The 22,888-nt window shown below is 34.1% G+C and overlaps 1 protein-coding gene across 2 annotated transcripts in view; it reads left to right on the forward strand.

Moving 5' to 3' along the window:
- Window positions 1-22,888, forward strand: part of LOC126970789 (uncharacterized) — a 60,559-nt gene that overhangs the window by 34,123 nt on the left and 3,548 nt on the right. Inside the window, exons 1-6 of one of the 2 annotated variants that reach the window (XM_050816883.1) lie at window positions 3,943-4,026; window positions 14,529-16,340; window positions 16,951-17,232; window positions 17,682-17,985; window positions 19,891-20,178; window positions 21,373-21,544. In XM_050816883.1, coding sequence (XP_050672840.1) covers window positions 14,530-16,340; window positions 16,951-17,232; window positions 17,682-17,985; window positions 19,891-20,178; window positions 21,373-21,544 — 2,857 coding nt within the window. In that variant the 5' untranslated portion in view covers window positions 3,943-4,026; window position 14,529. Of the gene's footprint in view, window positions 1-3,942; window positions 4,027-14,528; window positions 16,341-16,950; window positions 17,233-17,681; window positions 17,986-19,890; window positions 20,179-21,372; window positions 21,545-22,888 lie in introns of those variants that run through there. The other variant, XM_050816881.1, reaches the window with a different exon arrangement.

Below are 22,888 nucleotides of genomic sequence, written 5' to 3' on the forward strand. Positions count from 1 at the left end.
AGACGATCAGGACGTTCAGCTGATGGTAATTGATACGCCCTTCCCATTACAATGCAGTGCCGCTCAAGCCATTTGAAAAAAAAATTTGAGCGGCACTACAATTGCGCTCGTCACCTTGAGACATAAGATGTTAAGTCTAATTTGCCCAGTAATTTCACACATTACTAGTAGCCCGTTCTTGTGAACAAACCATATTTTAATGTTACTCTATTTGAAATGGTTTAACCTGAATAGCTTTTGATTCCGACCACCTGAAAACCCAAACTCGAAACAATTATATGCTTTTCTCATCAAGACCTTTCCAACGATATATTATGGATGTCTGTACCTATTTTTTTACCGTTTTTGTGCTTTATACACAGAGATAACTTGCGATGAGACGTCACTTCTTTTCGGGTATTCTACCGCGTTTATCACAAAGAGTGTTTCGCAGACTTGATTCCTGCCGCCGAATTCCACATTCACTATACATACTACAATCTTATATATATATCATCCTTAGCCCTTACCGTCTGAAATCTGAATGTGTGGCTTTGCTCTACAGTTCAAGTGTTTCAAGGACGAACCCAACCCTCATATAAAGCGTTTCAGATTTCTCTGAAATATCGTACACTAAATTTATTATTAGATAGCCTGAGTGTGGTCGCTCCATTCCCATTCTGTGGTATCATTAAGAAATTTATTTATTTACCTTTAATACAAAAAAAAACTTGAAAAATTCTTTTGAATTTCTTAAGATGTTTGTTGGGAATATTTTCTGCGATCATGTTTTAAAAGCATATTCATACATCGCCCGAGAAAAGACTTACTGACGCGACTTAAGAGAGTAGTAGGTATAACAAGTTTCTGTTGGTTGCTGGTGTTAGAAAGACGTTCCTTTATGGTATGACAATGCAGTGCCGATCAGGACTTCTAATTCAACCCAATATTTCGCTTGTCACTTTGGTACAAGACGTTAAAACTCATCAGCTCAGTAATACACTAGGTCCGACATCTAAGGGTATCTAATCTGCACTATATTGTTGTTGTATATGCTTGCACATTATTGCTTCACGGCTGAAGAATGCAACGTAGAGGTATCCACCTAAGCAGCATCAACTGATGGACTTATCAAAAATATGCACGCATGTATACATAATAGCTTTCAAATCATTTCCATATTCAATAATCGACGTCTTCTTCGCGTTATGTAATCTACTTTCTACTCGCTTGTGGGAGGTTCCTTTGCACCGGATGCCGGCTAGATTTGGGTACCATAACGGCGCCTATTTCTGCCGTGATGCAGTAATGTGTAAACATTACTGTTTCGTTCTGAAGGGCGCTGTAGCTAGTGTAGCTACTGAGCAAATGAGACTTAACATTTTACGTCTCAAGGTGACGAGCGCGATTGTAGTGCCGTTCAGAATATTTGGGTTTTTCAAGAATCCTGAACGGCACTGCATTGTAATGGGCAGGGCGTATCAATTACCATCAGCTGAACGTGATGCACGTCTCGTTCCTTATTTAAAAAAAACAAAAACGAAGTGCTTAAGGCGGTAAAACATGCAATCGACCTTGATCATGTTGTCAAAGTGGGTGACCAAGGCGTACTAGTCGTATTTAAAGGTTAAAATAATAATTAGTTAATAATAATTGAGGACTGAAAAATAATTAAGACAACCCGATGTATTTTTCTTTTCTACTTGGAAACAAAAATGATGTTATTTGGAGTAATAGTAACCGATGGTTAAGGTTATAATTTAGTATACCGAGGGGGGTTTATGATTTTTTAGTTAAAGCATGTGATTTGAAAAATAATAAGTACAACAACGATCCAACGTATACTGTAATCAATGTAATATTAACTGTTTATAGAACTGTTAGTTATAATATTATCACTGGGAGTCGTTCTCTTTGACAGCTCTTGTCACTGCGACAACTTAGTGAAGAGATTCTTTTCCAAACGTGAGAACAGGCAGCGATCCACTAATAATACTCGTGTCTCTTTCATTAACACGGGAACTGTTGTAAGTTTCTTGAGCCTGAAAATAGATGATACTTACTCGCTTTCTTGCCGACGCGGGTTGCGCAATTACTGAAGACAAATTTCCCACTCTGTCCAATCCGAATCCCTGAAAAAATAAATATGACAGAAAGTACCAAACCACTTACTAGTCTACTTTTAGTTTCAAAGGCCATTATAGGCAAAATTTAAATTTGAATTAGAGATAAGAAGCGGCGCAAGAAACTCTTTCTTTCTTTGATCTGTTTTCTGAAATCATCTTTATTACACATTGGCTCGAAAGGGCGGCAATGTCTGTTAGGAGGTATTCGGTAACCGGTACTTTTAGTTTTTAACTCCATCCCAGAAAGAAGATATAATACCTTCTCATTATTAGTTTCTTGCTCATTCTTCTCTAAGGAAATGTGCCTTCCAAATGAGCTGTATGAAAATATGATTTACCTATAAACTTAAAATGCTTTTGATTTGATTTATGCGAAAAAAATTTCAGTATTGTTTGTTACAGTAGAATTAGAATTACATTATTTTTATCATGTAACATTATCAGAGCAAGACAACTTTCTCAACGTCTAACAAGTATTACAATACTCGTATATAAATGTTTAAAACATTTCGATGGACATCACAAATAAGGCGAGCAGATGTTTAGAAGCAAGTAAGTATCGCCGGGTGTCGGGAACGCACACAGTATACAGCGTGTTGCAACTTTTTCATATTTTTTAATATTTATAAAATTTAGTAAAGAAAGCAATGAAATATATTAAGAATTAACGTTCACCTGTTAGTTTTCAAAAAAACTTAGAAAAATCTGTTTTTCAATGCATTCATTTACTTTTATAGCACGCGATGATGATAGGTTACATTACCTGCAACTGAATGAAATCATTATTCATCAATAAATTGCATTGCATCAATAATATCATTAAATTTAATCTAATTAAGCATGAATTAGATAACTATGTAGTTAATTTAAATTACTTTCCAAAGCTTAAGTACACTAATTCGATTATTAGCTTTTCTGCTTACACAATCAAGAATGTTTAAGCCTCTTAAGTCTTAATATATTTGTATCTTTATTTTGTTTTTTTTTTTGAAGCCTAACCTTTTAGAAGGTTAAACTATAAGGTTTGACATAATTATCACACGCACAATTTATTTATAAAAATATAATGATAATGACGTTTTTCATATCACTTGGCTGAAATATATATAAAAACTAACTCACCCGACAGACGTTGTTCTGTAGATAATAAAAAAAAACGGTTTGATAGGAATATGCCATTAATATTTCAAAACATCAATTATTTCGTAAAAAATTCTCTCTGTTGTTATAATGAAATTGTTTTACAGTGGAACTGTAAAACCGTGCGTCACTAAATTCTCCCATAAAAAAATATGTCCATACAAATATTGAAAACAAAAATAATTATGGATCCCAAACCGAAATAAAAACTATCCTATCTCTCAAGTTGGACTAAACTGCACTCCATGAAGTAATCCCCATTAAAATCCGTTCATTAGTTTAGGAGTCCATCGCGGACAAACAACGTCACACGTAATTTATATTTATTAAGATAACAGGTAAATTGTCCATAACAACACGTAAGTTACATATTTTAAGCAAAACTACCTTTTTAATTTTAAATTAAACTTATAATAATCATGCAATACTTTTAAGACAGAAATCTTTCAATCACAGCTCAGATGTGATCCGGTGTGTTAAAAATTCTGCATTATTTAATTGTCCGTCTTCAGATTTTTAACTTAATTTTAAAATTTTCTACTAAAAAATTACAATATTCATGCTCAGGCATTTGAGTTACCACCATAAAAAGCTATTAATACTAGACATTTAAACTATTATTTTCCGCATAATAATTGATAGTGACTAATACAAAATGAATTTTCACGGTAATTACAGTTAACGTCATTCGCATAATGATTTCGCGTATAGACACAAGTGTTTCAACTCTGTGATCGATACATTAACAATATGGCTTATAAATACTAATAGGTGCAAAATCGTAAGTAAATGATGTGTTATAAACTCTCTTTAATTATTTACTAATTATTAGCTCTTAGTGCTCATTGGTTTAATGACAATAAGAGGTACATGTTAACCGATTTACTTTTTTTTATTTGAATTTATGATATATTCTTCTCAACCTCATTGTATTTGAAATTCTATGAGATTATCAATCGGGTGATATGAATGTTTAATGGTAAAATTCCGACAAACAAACATGTGAGTTACGTGATCAATGTCAAATAAACTTTATTCAATTAGGCATAAACTAAAGGCTTTTGAATCATCATTATAAATATTTCTTTTAAATTACTAACTTAAGTATCGTAGGTGATCCCTATGTTCTACCATAGCCCTAGGGATTTACTAACCTTTGATATTGTTTAAGGTGCTCGTATTTAATAAACCCATGTCGAATTTAGCTTAATACAAGCAAAGGCAGACAGTCATCATCATATCAGCCGGAAGACGGTGTTAATTGGTAGATTTTTCTACTGTGAAGCAGTAATCTATAAGCATTATTGTGTTTCGGTTTCAAAGTCGCCGTAGCTAGTGAAATTACAGGCCTAATGAGATCTTACAACTTAACGCTTGACCCAAAGTGAGCTCAAAGAAAGCGCAATTGCGTTGCCCCACAGAATTTTGTTGAACCAAGAATACTGAGCGGAACTGCAATGTATTGGACAGGGCATTTAACATATCACTAGGACATATACCTAATCGCCACGTCACATTTGTTCATAAAAAAATAAGGTCAATTTTATCAGTGCTTGGTAGTAGTCCTCTACTGTAGTCTAATATAAAAAGTGTTTTTAAAGATCTGTTTATAATATAGTCTTCATTGGAATGTTATGTTTTAAATTAATTATTGATTTATATTATGCATTAAGAATAACAAAATATGAAAGTTTCTGGCTTAAATAATCTGGTTGTAATAATGAGAGGTCATTAAATATTTGTCATGCATAAAGCAACAAACTCATTTTATGCTCATTAATATTACTTCGCTTTCATCGTCTTTTTATATTAAATACTATGATATTGCGGTAATGCCTTGAATTATTACGAGCAAAATTTATAACTATGTGAACGGCTCGATCGATTCTGCTTCGCAATGCCGAGACATAACGCTTCTTTCTGTATCTTCTACCATATTTATCACGGGCTTCGAATTCCACCATTGGACCAAACAAACTAAGTATCATCCTCATTATCGGGATGTGAGTGTTCCTCCACGAAATTCCTTGGTTTTCAAAGAATTTCGTGTACAACTTGTATAAGGAATGAAATACTATTTCAAAAGTAGTTACCTAGTATGAAAGTAAAAATGAGGCCAATTCTTTTTATATTTAGATAAACATAATTCTTCTTAACATTATTAAATTAATAAATATATAGAGTATATATAATTACCAAATTATTTGTTATTTTTTTTATATAGCATTACGTTAGTTTTATCTCACGTAATACTTTTTGAAAGATTACTTACAACATCCTGTATATATGTAGAAATAGGGACACGGCTCGCGGCAAGGGAACAAGCGAAATTGTAACACCTGGCTGTAACCATAGAGATCGTACAACAAATCACAAAATGATGACACTATTGATTTTATAACGACTTCCTTACGTAACGGTTACTTATATTTTCAAATGTTACGTAAAATTTTAATACGCAACTCATATTAATTATCATAAAACATAGCTTATTAATTACTATTTATATAAAATATATTAATTTTGATAATTCAATGCATATAATTTGTGTATTTTTGTGATATCTTGTTAACTGGTTTATTAAAAGGTTTACATGTAACAACAAAAGGAAAGAACTTTTGATTTTACAAAAGTACAAATTTGGTTGATACTAAATAAGTGATGACTGACAAGTGAATTTATGAAAATATTAAAATTGAGAATTAAGAGTTAAACTGCATTTATTTTTTATAAAGAGTAAATTTATTAATTAGCTTAAAAAGTATATTTTATACATAATACATTTTTTTTTATTTAGAATTTAGATTAAAGAGCATTGGTAGCAAGGCTTCAAACTTAAAGTAAAAAACATTATCAAACAAAAATATTTAAAAACGACACTTATCATTCTCGTGATGTCACGCTTTTTGGTATTTTCATAACGTAGGTCAGGAATATATTTTGTTTAGTCGAAATGTATTTACCGACACGGAGAACCTAATGAGAACATAATCTCGTTAACAGTGATTAATCAATTTTTATTTTTAATATAACCTTTTATCGGTGTTTTTCCCGCCACAGCGCAAAGATCAAGTGCGATATAGACAGATTACAAGCTAATGGATATTAGATACGTCAAATGCATGACGACGGGCAAAGGCACGCGCTAAACAGCCAAGCGTAGCGTGGCGTATGGCGATGAGCAGATGACACGCGACCGTTATGCCAGCTGCACATTTAGTTCGCCCACAATGCTATGACTTATGCATTTTTTGCGGATAGCTTGTCACTACAAATTAACTTACAAATAAACTGGTCAGGTGGTAATTGAATAGTGCAATTTCTGTACGATAACTATGTTGGTAGTAGAAGTTTATTAGCCGTGTTAAACATAATATGTCGCCTCCACACTATTTGGTTACCAAATCTCAGGATTTGTCCTGAGATCTCAGGATATTTGGACTCTTCTAAGGGATGCGGCTGGATTTAGAAAATCTAATGAAATCTCAGGATTTTTAGAATTATCAACAAAATACCGTTTACATTTTAAAGATCTATTTAGCAGAAAGTATAAATAAAAATGAAAGTAATAAACTTAAAATAGTGATCCATTAACTAATAAGTGCACAACTAAAATCAATACTTATTTATGCAAATAGGCACTTAATCAGTTTTATCATACTTAATAATTATGTGAAGATACCTTTTTTCTTAAATTGTTTTTCATTGTTTTCTTATTATCCCTCACATGTAAATTTAATTTATATTATGAATGAAAAGTATAGCTCGAACTGAAAACACCGCTAGTATCGTAGTATATAAAAACGATAATATTAAAAAAATATTATCAAATTTAAAAAAAACTTTTACCTACATGAATACAGTGATTTTGATTCGATTTGAACGCAGCTACGAACTGACTACCTACGATTTCAAATTAATCTTATTACCGGACACACAAAATAGCATAATTTTTTTAAAAGATGTAAATAGTAAACCTTCTGTACTATTCCTTTTTACTCTGTACATCAAGCCTACAGCATACTCTTACACCGAAAGCAGACAAAACATCTGTCCATATATGACTGGTTTTTACCTAATATTGCCTTGAACTTGCTCATTTGCCCCCTCTGAAATAATTCTAAGTTCTGGGCGACTAATGCTCCTATTATTACGGTAATGTAGCTCCATCGCATCATTTCCATGAAAATGTTATTACTGTTTTAAGTGTTATTACAAAACAGCAAAAACTGAACGTGTATGATCACGTACTCAATTGTAGTGCTGGTAATTGTGCCACAGATTGTATAATTTGGTCATGCTTTCTGTTCTGTCATGATCAACGCGCTTGATTTCATTGCTCATTGGTTGTCAGTGAACGAACTACAGTTTTATACGTATATTAGCCTTGTTTTATGTTCAATCATAATTTTTTGTTGGGCTCAATTTTTCAGCTCAATTGTTATCAATAAATCATATTCTTTTTTTGCGTATAAACATGGTATGTAACGATGGTACAATAATACAGTTTCACATGTTTTGCCAAGATTACCTAGGCATGCAAATTAATAAAATACATAAATGAAATAAGTTAATACACAATAAAATTCAATAATTAGGCTGAAATATGTCTGCTACTGACATAAGTAGCAATAACATATTAATTAACAAAATAATAAAATAAATATTGTTTAATTAATTATTATCTATAAAAAGTTTCACATTTTTACCATCACATTCCTCGCATTTAGGATCATTAGGAATCGCTCGCTTAACCAGCGTTTAAGTTTTTTCTTAAAAATCCTTACTTTTGCTTCGACACAGAAAATGTACAAAACATGTGGTGTGAAATTTAAAAGACTTGAAATAAACGCTTTTATGGTATAGGTACTCATAAATAAACTTTTACATTGCTCCTTTCTTTTAAAATACTATGTTACTTAAGAAGAGTTATTAGTTTTTGCCCAATCTTTCGATTGGCATCATAGAAGTAGGGGTGTTTTTTTTTACATTTAAGTCGGTTCGATTCCCAGACGAGACAAGTAATTTTTAGAAAATCTTTGAATGCAGATATACCTACTTTTAAAAATAACACAAAGTCTTCTTTCAGTAAAATACCCTATCTACGATATTTAAGGTACTTTCCCTTCATGTCCCATAACTTTGGGACACCGTGTATATGAAATAGTTTTATTTTTCATTTAAATGGAATATTATAGGAAGGTTGAGTTTCTTACTCCCATCATTCTCAACTCTGCGAGGAATTTCTACAAACTCGTTAGTAGATTCTGTATTTCAATAAGTTGTTTTCAAATCTAAATTTAAATTTCATGACAGTATCTGTGACGTAATGTGCTTAATGTTATTTGATTGGTTCACGAAATACTTTTTATATCGAGGTATTTCAATGTCAAACAGCTGAATGACTATAATGTAGCATTGTTGTCGGTGAAGCGTATTGGAATAGAGGAAGTTGTAGGGAAGGAAGGTCAAAGACTCCAGATAACGATATTAAATATGCGTTTATCTGCAAGATAGGAGACTTTCTTGTTCAATATTGAGACGACATTTTTTGCTTCGCATGTTACTTATTAAGTCATCATTATTATAACACTAGAAATAAGGGATTGCTTGTAACTAATTCTAGTAGGCTTCATAAGATACATAATAGCTTTAAGTAAATTTATACACTTCTATAATAAAGTCCCAGCCACTGTTCGGGCATTATCTATAAATAAATTTAAATGTTTTATAAAAAAATGGCTCTTTCGTAAATCCTATTACTCCACAGCTGAATATCTAAATGATCGGACAGCCTGGAACTAGATTGTGATTATTTTATAGCGATACAAATGACTGTACAATATTGTATATTTTTATTGAAAAGAGTGCAAAAAAATAATGCTGGGAGAGTTTCTTGCGCCGCTTCTTCTCTCTCAGAGCGCCATTTGTTACCCGAAGCGGTAGTAGTATCTAGTAGTTATTAGAAATGACATCAAAAAGAATTCTAAAGGAATCAATTTTGAGAAAATAAATGCCTTTTATGCCTATAATATAAGTGATTATGCAGAATCTTGATGGCAGATTTAATTGTACGGTAGGTAACGCTGTCATCAAGTCCCAAGAAATTTTAATACATACATATTTATTACATATTTTTATGTTACGAAAATTCTTTGTTGTCATTATATCTATAAGCGTGTCACAGTTATGTAACGCTTGTTCCGTAAATTCGGTTCAGTTAAAGCATTTCTTTAAAACAGATGGATGATTTAGAAACTCCTCAGTATTTTTTTTAAAGTAGACAAAAGGCCAATAGGCTCACGTGTCATACTACCGCCAATGTACATCCGCAATCCGCAACACCAGGGTCGGAAGAACATTCTACAGGTATATTGATCTACTACGAACTGAAGTTTACCGAATGTTTTTTTTTATGCAAATAAGGGACGAGACGAGCAGGACGTTCAGCTGATGATAATTGATACGCCCTGCCCATTACAATGCAGTGCCGCTCAGGATTCTTGAAAAACCTCAAAAATTCTGAGCGACACTACAATTGCGCTCGTCACCTTGAAACATAAGATGTTAAGTCTCATTTGTCCAGTAATTTCACTAGCTAAGGCGCCTTTCAGACCGAAACGCAATAATGCACACACATTGCTGCTTCACGACAGAAATAGGCGCCGTTGTGGTACCCATAATCTAGCCGGAATCCTGTGCAAAGGATCCTCCCACTGGTATTTGTACTTCAATTTAGTACTCAATAAAAGTTGGAGTGTCAAGAAGCCTTGCAAATAAACGCGGGAAACGTCCGAATATGCCAATCATAAGCAAACTGACATTTTGCATATTCTTGGCTTATTGTAAGGTATAACGTTATACAGATGTTCATTTGTAAGGCCGTAATAGTTTTGAAAGTATCATTATCAACTTATTGTTAAAACAAAACACGTAGACTGCCGTTGACCCACAGGCCCCTATTGTAATTTATAATTCCTTTTTATGACTACCCCCATAATATTGTAAAGCTGCGCATGAAAATTCATAATTTAAAATTATTAAAAAACGGAAAATTGAAGTGTTAAGGTGACCCAATATCTATTGTCTAAAAAGTACTTACCGTCATAAAAACGGGCAACGATTGTTTTAACACCTTTTCGAATACCAGTATTCTTTGACCTTTTTGAAAAGGGCGATTGTGTAAGTATTATGATAGGGTCAAAATGTTTGCTATCTTTTGGACATGGCTAATGGTCAAACATTAAAAAAATAAAGTTTTGCCCTCTATAGTAATTGCAACGGGGTTTTAGAAGTATTCATACTTGTTTGCATAATCATAGTATGTTTTTGGAGGGCGAAGTATAGGTTTTGACAACGGGCTCCCAGAAAAAGTACAAAAGTACATTTGTTGCTAAATTTAAATGAATTAAAAAAAGGTTTTAATAAATAAGAAATAAGTAGTTTAAATTTTGACACTTTTTGCAAGCTTTTTTTTTGTAATGTTAACATATTCTGACTATTTAGAAATACTTTTATAAGTTAACGAACAATAAAAAAAAAACAAATGACTTCTGATACGCGATACCACATCTTGGGTTCATTTTCCAGGCTATATTAACTATATAGAATAAATTATTATACAATTTGACTTTTTTTTTTCAAAAAAACAAATGTAATAACTATATTTCCAAGACTATAATTACATTAAATTAAAACTATTATTACGGGGAAGCGTACCAAGAATATTGCCAGCATTTCCGCGTAGGATTGCTAGGTTGATCCTTTGACCGAAATAGCTGCCATCGCTTGGGTTTCCAGTAGCTCTATTGAGGCGCGAAGATAGTACTTTGTACATTCTTCGCACTTCTGGGCCCCACGAGTCTCGACACCAAACGGCACAAAGATGTTAGACTGACTGAGATCGATATTTGCGACGCTTGCTGTCTTCGGCAGTCGAAGCAGCAGCCCCGGCACCAAATGACGTAACTTGGACATGAGAAGGAGCCAGAGTGTCGACGCAAGTCGCGTCCCACACCGCAGCGCCCTTTCCCGTGCCCAAGCCACCAGGGTCATTCCATCAGGACGCTTGCCATCGGGTATTTATTAATTATTAAGTACTGGAAACCCAAGCGCTGGTAGCTATTTCGGTAAACGGATCAGCCTAGCTATCCAACGTGGAAATGCTGCCAGTATTCTTGGTACACTGCTCTGGATAATATAACTTGTCCTAGATAAGTAACCGTTTGCCACGGTTGGTAGTGACTAACAAATGAGTTTGTCACTTACGAAATGTTTCACACACAGGTGTTAAGACATTTGGATAACTAATACCGTTAATTAGAGCTGAGTCAGGCAATTAGTATTTGGTTGACAAAATGCAATAACTTCTGATGGAAAAGTTGGAAAAACTACTTACTTGCCTTAATATTCAATTACTCAAAAATATAGTTAACTAGCTTGCCAATACGCCAAAAATTTCGCTTGGGTTTTGTCGATTGTATGAATATTCATTAAAATCTTTCTAGCTGTTTTAGAGTCCATATAGATCGTACATGTGTAATTAAACTTACTTTTTTTTAGATGGACTCTTTTGGTTTAGATTTTTCGTGCCTCGTACTTATTTCCCGCCAAGTCGAACAAAAACAAGCGGCACAACCGAACCATTCTTTTCTCAAAACAGTTCCGGCCATTTCTGATCCCCTATGACTTCGTTGTGGATAAAACCACTAAATTTTCAGTAACCAAGGCATTGTATAAATACGGTATATTTAATTTCATTCAATTTGAACCAGTAGTTTAAAAATTATAGGAATTCAAAGCTTCTTAATTTTGTCACTCTAACCTGACTCATTGACTGACCGTTCAACAAATTTGGCCAAGTCAATCTATTTATTTAGAACATCAAATATTTTCAATATTGATATGGTCACTATAAGATGTTGTTAGGTTAGCTAATTATGTTATAACGAGAAAAGGACCCTAAAGTAGGGCCTAAATAAATTCACAGACTTGGTATTAAATGGATTTCATAACTTTTTACGGAAGAAAAACTTGTTTCTTTTAAAAGTTGTGTTTTGGTGGCATATAACTTACATATGTACATAGTTAGCGATTTGCGTAAGATATGCAAAATATGTTATGCAAATGCAAATCTAATTGATTTACCGAAATACGAAATAATTATGGCTAAACCTGTAGGATAATCAATTTAATTGCAGTTGTACAACTGTATGTTTTGAAATTTATATGAGTGTTGTTTTTATTATTCGCCTTTTTTGGAGAAAGAATTGTATTAAATACTGCTTTTGGTGCGTTAGGGAAAAAATATCAGAGTGATTGAAACGATGCGCGAGAACACCGTCACCTAAATTTGACATCTGACGATGGTTGGTCAACTACATAGATTATTTGTATCAGCTACTATTTGCCTCTTGTAAGTTTCAAGTTAAAACTCATATGTTTACTGAAACCACAACCAATAAACGAGTATTAAATACGTATTTTAATATGTACAAGTTGTAAAAAAATACATTATTTTGTAATTGTATATAAATAATTATATTTAAGTAAATGTTATTTTACTAGATTATGCGGTATAATAAATATTTTCATTTGTTCTAATAAAACTGTTCTATCTGTAACAAATAAACAAACAAAATATCACGAATGTGTTTCGCCAATTCTTTATTTAATAATGAATATTCTCAGAGATAATCATTGCAAAAATATGACTTGGCTTAGGTAAACTGCATGCAAAAATTTATAATAACTATCTCCTTAAGAGCGTTGATTGCCTTATATTAAAATTAGTTTCGGTTACTGACGTATCGAAATAAATATGTCATCTCGATATCTTCTCCATCTGTTATCTGATTAGCTAGCTGTTTGGTTATGATGTGACTAAAAATGTCTTAAAGGTCCAAGTTATGATATTTTGAACACGGTGCAGACAGATGTTAAAAACCGTTGCAGATTCTATTGTGTGATGCAAGGGTTTCTCCACTGTGATTACTCCCCTAAGCTTTACGACAGCTTGTCCCAGCTTCTATGCGAATTCATTTAACATTGACATGACTTTGTTCACAATATTTTGAGTTTGTTCTTGAGAGTTGTCTCTATTTTTCAAGATGTATATTAGTAGGTACTTCGTAGTATGAATTACTGACATAAAGACGCCAAACAATTTTAAAAATAGAAACATATTTAGTTATTTTTTGAATTAATATGTTGAAAGTCAAATTTTAAAATATTTTATTGACATAAAATCAAAAGATTGCTCGTCAACATCAATCACCAAACTGTACAAGTCTGAACCAAATTCATAAAAAAAAACAACTACAATAATATTCAATTACACATTGTAATATCGTGTACGTAATCTTCAATACTGTAATAAGTCTTCGATATAAGTCTGCATTTAATAAAAGATTTAAATTTATTTATTGATAATTCAGATACACTTTTTGATAATATATTGTAAAATTTAATACCATTAGTACTACTAGAATACTAGTAGGGGACACTATAATCTTGTAGTTATTTCTAGTATTGTAATTGAAATGATTTGTAAATCGATGAAAATGTAATCTTGATATAAAAGAGTGGCAATGAGTTTCTTGCTACTTCTTCTCATTAGCTCAACCCTTTACGAAGTAGCGGTAGATCCAATAAGAAAAAATATTTGTTTGACATTCATAAGTGTCATTACCTTAGCTTAGCTTAGCACAGTAGGTAGCTATCTCGTTGTTAGTGAAGTCCTATTTGGTACTCTAACAATATTTTTATAATATTTAGATAAAGGGTTTCTCAAATCCCATAAAAACGTACGTCACCTATAGCAAAGAATATGTAATAGTCAATAATAGTAGAAGGCTACAAATAGGTGTTTAGATTATTAAATTGGCAGTCAACTCTTACAAAAATGTGCACTACCTATCCAATTTATAAATTTAACTACCGGTGAACTTAGTCTTCCGAATTGCCGCATCAGAATCAGTTTAAATACTCGATAACAAAAAATACGAATCATGTAGCTAAATGATGAATCTTAGAGTCTCCTCGCTTTTGAACTTGCTTCAAGTCATCAGATAGTCAACAGTTGATGCTCCTAGCAACCTTGACACCTAGTGAACCATCGTTTGTCATAACAAATGTTCCCACATAATGAATGCGACCAAATTCACGCCCAAGGTAATCGGACACGCATGATGCAGCACGCACCTCACAGCAATCTAGGATTACGTCACCCGATCATTAAACCCACCAATTTCCCACGAGTCATTAGTCTTTGTTCTCTTGCAGGATGTCCAATTTTAAACGATCGAGGAGCAAAGTTTGGTGGGGCGATACCCCGCCGAATGTTGGCAGCCCTGTCGCCCAACCAGCCTGGGAACAACGTCGTGAAGATCAAGATTGGGAACCGCAGCTACCGCATTGGATCGCTAATCAGGAACAAAAAAATAATAGCGTTGATAATATAGCCAGGGCCAACGTCCCCAATAATTGGCCACTTCGACATGGCAGCCCTGGAAGCCATAAGAGTCAAGATTCTGGTTTCTCAGACTCCGATAATTCTCCCCCTGTATCGCAGTATTATTCTTCGCCTGATAATTCAGAGTTAAATAAATCAACGTGCAGTAGTGATTCCAATAATAATGAGAATATAACAGTTAAACAGGCGAGTGATTTTCAGAACTCTTCGCAAAGTAAGGACGAGTTTGATGGTTTGAAATATTTAGGTACTCCTACGCCAAAACCGCGCTTGCGAAGTAGCAGTGTTATACAAACACCTTACGATCTACAAAAGTACTGCGAAGTCCATCATGATGAGGAACATCTTGAGTTGTTAAAAGATCCTATAACTGAAAGTTCCAGCCCCAACAACGTCAATGATAAATCCAAAAATCAATGTTATAACAAAACCCCGAATAAAAATAAAAACATAAAGAATTCTTTTACCCCGAATAATGTTAGCAATAAGGAAAATAAATTAAACTCGAGTGCAATACAAAATGATACCAAAGATGTACCAAGCAAAAATTTAAATCTTATAAGTCCCTCGAAAAAATATCCTCCTAAGAAGTTTATCTCTAGTACTAACACCGATAAAACAAATATAAGTAAAGTTGCCAAAGTGAAAGATTTAGATACAAGCAAAAATAAAACAGACGAGAGCTTAGAGTATATAAAACTAGCACACAATAATGAAATTGTTGTTAATAACCAGCCAAGGGTACGCACGCCGATTTCAAATATATCTTACGTGCCTACTGAAAGAATTTTAGCGACAAAACCTGAATACCATAGAAGTATGTCTAATGAGGACAGCTTACCAATTTCTAGTACACCAAAATTCCAAAGAAATAGGTTAAATAAATCACTTAATTTTGAGGCTCAAAAATTGGACCAGCAGATATTAGATATTCAGGAAGGCTACCATTCCCTTGGTTATATTGATGAAGATGAAACCCCCCAGGAAGACCACTTAAAACAGGAAATACATAAACCTTCTAAAGCCATATTAGGCATAAATATAATGGATAGCCTTAACTTAAAGCCAACTAAGAAGCCGGGCCCAAAAGCAAAGCAAAGGATGACAAAGGATAAATCCAGAGACCTTTTGAAATTTTTGACCTCCAGAAAAGACAAGCCTGTCGCGCAAACTTTAGCAGGAGGTATTCTAGATGGAAGCAGGGTTCCATCATTGGGACTTCCGAGAACAACTGAACAAAACTCTTGGGTAATCGTTGGCCCTCCAGAAAAAGAGATGCTGATTCCTCATTACAATGAAAGGCTTGTTGATTCACAAAGCGATAATAAATCAAAAGCTGAATATGAGAACAGCTACAAAAATGGAAAACTAACACCACCGTTACAATTCCAAGATAAACAAAAAGCACCATATGAAGTAAACACAAAGGCAAGTAAGGTGTTAACGCACGATTCCAAACGGGAAAAGTTAAAAGAAGGAGATTTAAATTTCAATGATTTGCGATTAGATTTAGCATGTACATCTACACCAAAAATGCTAGCACCTAACGATTATATGAATGGTATACGTAGTAGTAATAAAAAGAATTCAAGATTGAACTTATTAGAAAACTTCAACAGCGGGTAAGTTTATAATATAGCAATAAGGTATAGAGGTAGCTAGAGAATTAAGCTATTGAACAAATTTAACGTACTGTTGATTGTGAACTGCTCGTTGCAGACGCTGATAAAACCTTTCCTTGAGTAGTTTCAGTGTCTGTATATTGAAAAACGATCTGGGGAATAGTTACATTTTTCTCCTTGTGTGGGTAATTTCATTTTAATATAATTCGGGATGTTTAATAATATTATTTTTAACTAAGCAAAAGGTGAGGGTCAAAGGGAGGATGTTCGTTTAGACTTGAGTTTGAGAATCTACCCTATCCGCATTGGATGAAATAATTGCCAGTGGTTGTCTCAATTATAATTAATTTTAAAATTTATTTAGTTTTTTTTTGGATTCGATAAACTTTCCGAATCCGTTTTGATAAGTAATTCGGACTAGTCAAGAGTTTTACTAAAGTAGAACACTGCTTAAATTTTTAATCAAGACTTTGTCTAAGTTCTTATCGACAGTTTACAATCAAACTACAATTAAATATCAAATGATATATGCCTTCTTAATACTCAAGCTTCTTCCAGACTTTTTTAGAGATTTTTATTTTAGTATAATGAATACCTAATTCTTTCGCAGATTGGTATTGAACAAACAGAACGAGATATTGTACCGGGAAAGAAGTATAGATCAGACAACGCTAGAGAGACTCTGTGAAAGAAAGCCGGAAGCGGTGCAGTATTGGCTGTGTGAGCTCGTGGGCTCGTGCGAGAATGAGTGTATGACGACGCTGCAGAGTAAGCCATTAGGGGCTGAAATGAAAGCTCTGGTATCTGCTAGCTCAGCAACCATCACTGGCAACATCAAGAAGGTTCAGACCCACGGACAAATCATCGTTCATCAGTACAGTGACGTTTTAAGGTGATTAAATATGAAAGTTTAGATCTATTGTCCCGTGCTTCCCCGGCGCTTGAAAAGAATGGGGAAGTCCCAGGCTCAAGGATGTCGTAAGAGGCGACAAAGGGCATTTACCTATGGGAGGGTCCTTTGCACAATATGCCGCCTAGGTATTGATACCAAAACGGCGCCTTTTCCTGCCGTGAAGCTACTGCTTACAGATTACTATATGTAAGCATTATTGTGTTTCGGTCTGAAGGGTGCCGTAGCTAGTGAAATAACTGGGCAAATGAGACTCAAAATCTTATGTGTCAAGGTGACGAGCGCAATTGTAGTGCCGCTGAGAATTTTTGGGTTTTTCATAATTACTGAGCGGCAGTGCATTGTAATAGATAAGGCGTACAGCTAGCCGTTAGGTTGTAATATTATAGCGCACTCCTCAGTTCACTAACTATGTAATATTTTCCCTTTAGGCAAATGGAATCTGATGCCACTAGCGAAGAACAGATATGCTTGCTAGTAGCAAACATAAACGAGTTCGTGCTAGCTCATAGCATCACGCTGAACACTAAACCTCCTGGAGAAACTCCTGAACGATGGGACAAAATCAAGATGTCCCTACAAGTGTATCTGCAGAAACTCATCGATATCGGCGAGGACGTGAAGATTGAGCTCAACGAAAGTAAACCAGAATGGCATTTAGTTGAAAAACATCTGGATACTTTGATTGGGATATTCCTGGAGACCACTAAAGCGGTGCTTGTCCAGCAAATGAAGGTAATACTTAAGCGGATTAAGTTTTTAAACAAACTACAGGTCTTTAGTGATGTTGTTTTAACGTTTGCAAGAAAAATGGCACCAAAAAAAACAATAAAAGATATCAACTCTTCTAAACTACAACGTTTAATTTTATTTTTCTATTTTGGCACTAAACAAGTTCTTCCGTTAAATATATATTTAGACAAAAAGTTCAACTTCATAATAACTAGATAGATTATAGGATGATAATTTCTATAATATAAACAAATCATGTTCTATACATATATAACGTCATTGATATAAACAATAACTTTAGACTTTGTAAGACCATTTAGAAAAGGTAGTTTATGAATAAACAATAATTGATAAAAGATATGACAGTAAATTCTTAAGCAGTTGAATATCTTAAATAAAGCGTTTAATTTTCATCCGTAGTAAACTTGCATATTCTATAAGCTAGGGATGTCACAAGTTTCTTATTTTATCATTAATATCGTAGTATTAGCGGTGCTCGTACGCTTAAACTACCTTATAATATTATTAAGAAAACGCTTGTTAAAATTCAAATCAATAAAACAACGCTATTGATAAAAAACGTAAATTTTATTTACCCCGACGTCATTTAATTTTATTAGTAACATGCAAAAGCACCATTCTTCCATTATCACAAACTAGAAGATACAGACTAGGCATAATCACCAACAAATTTTAAAATGTCCGACGACAAAATTAAAAATGCAACGAAATATTACACTTTGATCAAAAATCCTCACAGAACCCGTATTAGGTAATTAAAACTAACAGAATTAATGGTTCGAAAGTATTACAATCGCCGGTGTCGTATAGACTTGTAACACAAGTCTAATCTAATCTTGCTAGTTATAGTGTGAAAAAAAACGATCAGCTTGTCCCGTTTTGAACCATAGAGTGGCAACGTCTTTGGGGTTTGTAGGTATAATATAAATGCATTTCTTTAATTACTGTCAGTAGTTAAATTTTGTTTAAGTTTATATAAAAATTCTCATGTGATGCACATAGAGAGAAATTGCGCTTGACACTCTCCGAGTATTTGTTTATTGTGCTCCTTTAATATCTTATAGTAATGAGTCGGTCCAAACTAGCAAGATTTAAGTACAATTAGATAAAACACACGGAGAAATTAAAACTATCCATTTGGATTAATTCTGGCTACATGAGTGCCAACCCTATTTCGCAATCGTGATGAAGTTGAGTTTATGCCCAAGGTATCGACAAGAAACCAGAAATCTCGTAAGTTATTTTATTAAATTGTCGCGTAAGTACGTATTTAAATTATACGTATAAGCGGTGATGTTATCTTACTTCGATATTTGTGTACAGTTACGAAACGGCTATCAATATAAGTTTTAAATTTAAAATATGTCTAATACATTGTTAGTAAGTAGGTTTATGCTTACCGCTATTAACAGAATCATATATTGCCAATCTAATTTTTTATTTTCCGAGTCATGGATGTTATTGTATGTAATATGTATATTGTGTTAAATATAGGTATTTTTATTGGGATTCCATAGGCCGTATGCTAATAAGCCAGGTAGTAGGTATAATGTATCTATCAACTTGATACGCCGCACAAGTTGAGTTGTATATTAAAGAAAGTTCTTTGAAAAGGAAAACCGAACTAGAGTGCAACGCCACGCATCTAGATGATGATTAGGGTAATGTCGCCCGAGAACGTTGACCTAGAAGGTTTCCTTCTATCATGAATCGTTCCAATCTGGTTTGATTGCCCATTATTTGTCCATATTATTAAAAAAATAAATAAAAGGATTGGCTATTAGGGAGACATGCGCATCTCAAATATAATAATGTGAATCATCTATTTGGAAGCTTTCGGAAGATTGTGCGCGCTTGTAATTTAATTTGTTAACTCTTTTTCCGCAGACCTTAGTATCAATTATCGAAGAGCCACCGTCAGACATGATCTTGAAGAGCACCTTGACTTCCATCGGTCATCTTGCAATGCTCAGCGAACCAATGGAATCCAATCTTCACGATAAATGCGAAAAGATCATTAAGAGCATCACAGAGTTACCGTTCGTTGACTGCGGAGTCCCGAGGGCGCTTTTGACTGCTGTCATCGAGAATAACAAGAGTTCCGTTAAGGCATTGTCCCTGAGGGCGTTGGCTACAGTCTGCGTCACTGCGGAGGCTGTCAAACAGTTTGAAGAGGTAAGTTTGTGTCATTGATGTCATAGCTGTTCCTAAAATGAATCCTTTCCTTTATCATCATATTAGCCGAAAGACGTCCACTTTTGGACACGACGACGTGCGCTGCCCTCATCCGACGTACTTATTCCGGCGATCTTGACCAAATCATCGGTCCATCTTGTGGGGGGCCTACCAACACTGCGTCTTCCAGTACGTGTTGGCATTCGAGGACTTTACTGCCCCAACGACCATCTGACCTTTCAGCTATAGAGCCCTGCCTACTGGCACTTCCGTTTCGCAATCATCCTGCCTATATCGGTGACATTGGTTCTCTTACGGATCTTCTCATTTCTGATTCAATTCTCTCTTAGCAACCTCGAGCTTTCTCACAAGGCCCATATCTAACGACCACGTTTGCATTCCGTATTTAATCACTGGCAACACACACTGCTAAAAAAACTTGGTCTTGACAATGTCGTATTTGGGACGAGAAGATTTAACGAAGATTCCCGAACGATGCCCATCCGAATTGGAATCGATGAGCGACCTCTTTCCTTTATACGATAATTTCTTTCTTTGTCCATCTGTTTGCCCGTCTGTCAGAATTCAAAGAATATTTTGTGAAACTAACATGTTCCTTTCCACTTTTTTATTTAATTATTGAGTTGTTGTAAGTTATAAATGTTTCTGCTCATTTCTGATGCAGTAGTTTCTATACTATTCTGCTTATTTTTCCATCTTCATCATCTTCGCCGTCTTTTTGACTTTTTTTTTTAAATCACTGGATGAAACATTCCAAAGCTCTGGTAGACCTTCTACGAAAATGATAAAGCTTTTTGTAGTGTCATTGCATTACGTGAAACTCGTTTTTCAGACATGGTACTGTGCATGATTTGGAAATGATGAACCTGTGGGAGAACTGACACAAGACACTTGGACACAACGTAGCGATTGATGCAACACTAATTATTTTCTACTGTAGTTTTGTAGTGCAAAGGTAGTCTGCACACTGACTGTATATCATAATATATACGGATACCTAATGCCGTAGTCAAACTTAACATTAAGGATTTCTATCGACTAACTTCGTGGTGTTTATTTCATGTCTTTATAAAAGACTCACTCTTTATTACTACATATTTCGCGCCAAAATAAGTATAACCTTTCACCTTCCCAGTGGCCAAATCTTCAACTATAATTTATGTTCTATTTCAGGGAGGAGGAATAGAAATCCTATCAGACATATTGGCCGACGAGTCGAACCCTGAACCCCAGATGCGCGAAGCAATAACCGTGCTAACGCAGATCACTGCTCCCTGGCTTCGAGGACATTACGACTTGACACAACTGCATCTATACCTGAATTCCATTGTGGATCACATTACTGGTAATATTTTTATGGAAATGCAACTTAGATCTAGTTAGATCTAAGTAGCATTTCCATCTAGTTAGATGTAACTACAACACTCTTCATGATAATTATTTTTATGGAAGAGGGGGACAAACGAGCGTACGGGTCACCTGATGTTTATTGTGTTTTTTTTTAAAGGTCGGTCCCATGTCGAATACAAAGGTAAGCTTATTCCACAGCTTGGTTGTACGTGGAAGACAGTTTCTTGAAAACCGCACTGTGGAGTAACGCTTTATACGGTGGGAATGATATTCTAATTTGTCGGGTTTCGTCCGAAGGTGGAATTCGGCGGCAGGAATCAGGTGAAACAACTCTTTGGAACACTCCCCGTGATAAATGCAGTAGAATGATGCGACGTCGTTTGATCGTTCACAGATCGCCGACAATTCGAGATTTTTCAAATTGTAATAATATTATAGTACTACATAATGGATACTTAAAGTAATATTGCTGGTGAAAAGGTATTCTAAATTTCGACGAAACATAAAGCCCCTGTTTAAAAATATTAAATGTACAATTCGTCCTCAATTTGGGATTGTCCCTCCTTATGTGATTTTTCAAAATAGGTGCTATAATTTAGAATTTTTGCTCTCTATATGTTTAAGAGACTTTGTGTACAAAATTGAAACCAAAATATAAAAGTTACAGTGAAAAAGCCACGAGTTATATTCAGCCTTTTATCTGTAGCCGACATTAAAATAACATACGAATATTGTTTGGACATCTGCATCGGTTTGGCAATGTTATGATGACAATTGTGTTGGTGTTAATCCAGTGTGGTTTTAATTTCTGAGAACTGTTCATGTGCACAATTTAAATTCGCAAAACGTAAATAAATCGCTCAGTACAAGTTTATTATGATTAAGTACATAAAAGTGATGTTTGTGTATGACTGCGATTAATTTTTTTCCAATTTTCTTGCACTTGCCCGAAGGCTATATAATTAAGTTTATATAGGCATATAATAATTATATATAATAATAGTTTGAAAATGAAACACTTATGAATTTAAATATAATCCAATCCCAAAAAAACAGAAAATTCAAACATTCAATTCACAATTTTAGTAATAAATCGCTACTACCTACCGCCACCGGTAATATTCCTATATACACTTTGTGTTATTTATTTATACTTTAATAAAACGGCGTGAGCCAATTACAATATTAAAGTAAGTAATTTATTACAAATTAAAAGCTAAACATATTACACAAATAAAAGTTAATAAATAAAAAGTTTACTGTAATTAACTAATAATCATCCAAATACTGTTCATCCATTCCTCTCACAAAAACGCAAGCACTCTGTTAAAATCGTCTG

The sequence above is a fragment of the Leptidea sinapis genome, chromosome 22 (genome assembly GCF_905404315.1).
Source record: "Leptidea sinapis chromosome 22, ilLepSina1.1, whole genome shotgun sequence".
NCBI classification, from domain to species: domain Eukaryota; kingdom Metazoa; phylum Arthropoda; class Insecta; order Lepidoptera; family Pieridae; genus Leptidea; species Leptidea sinapis.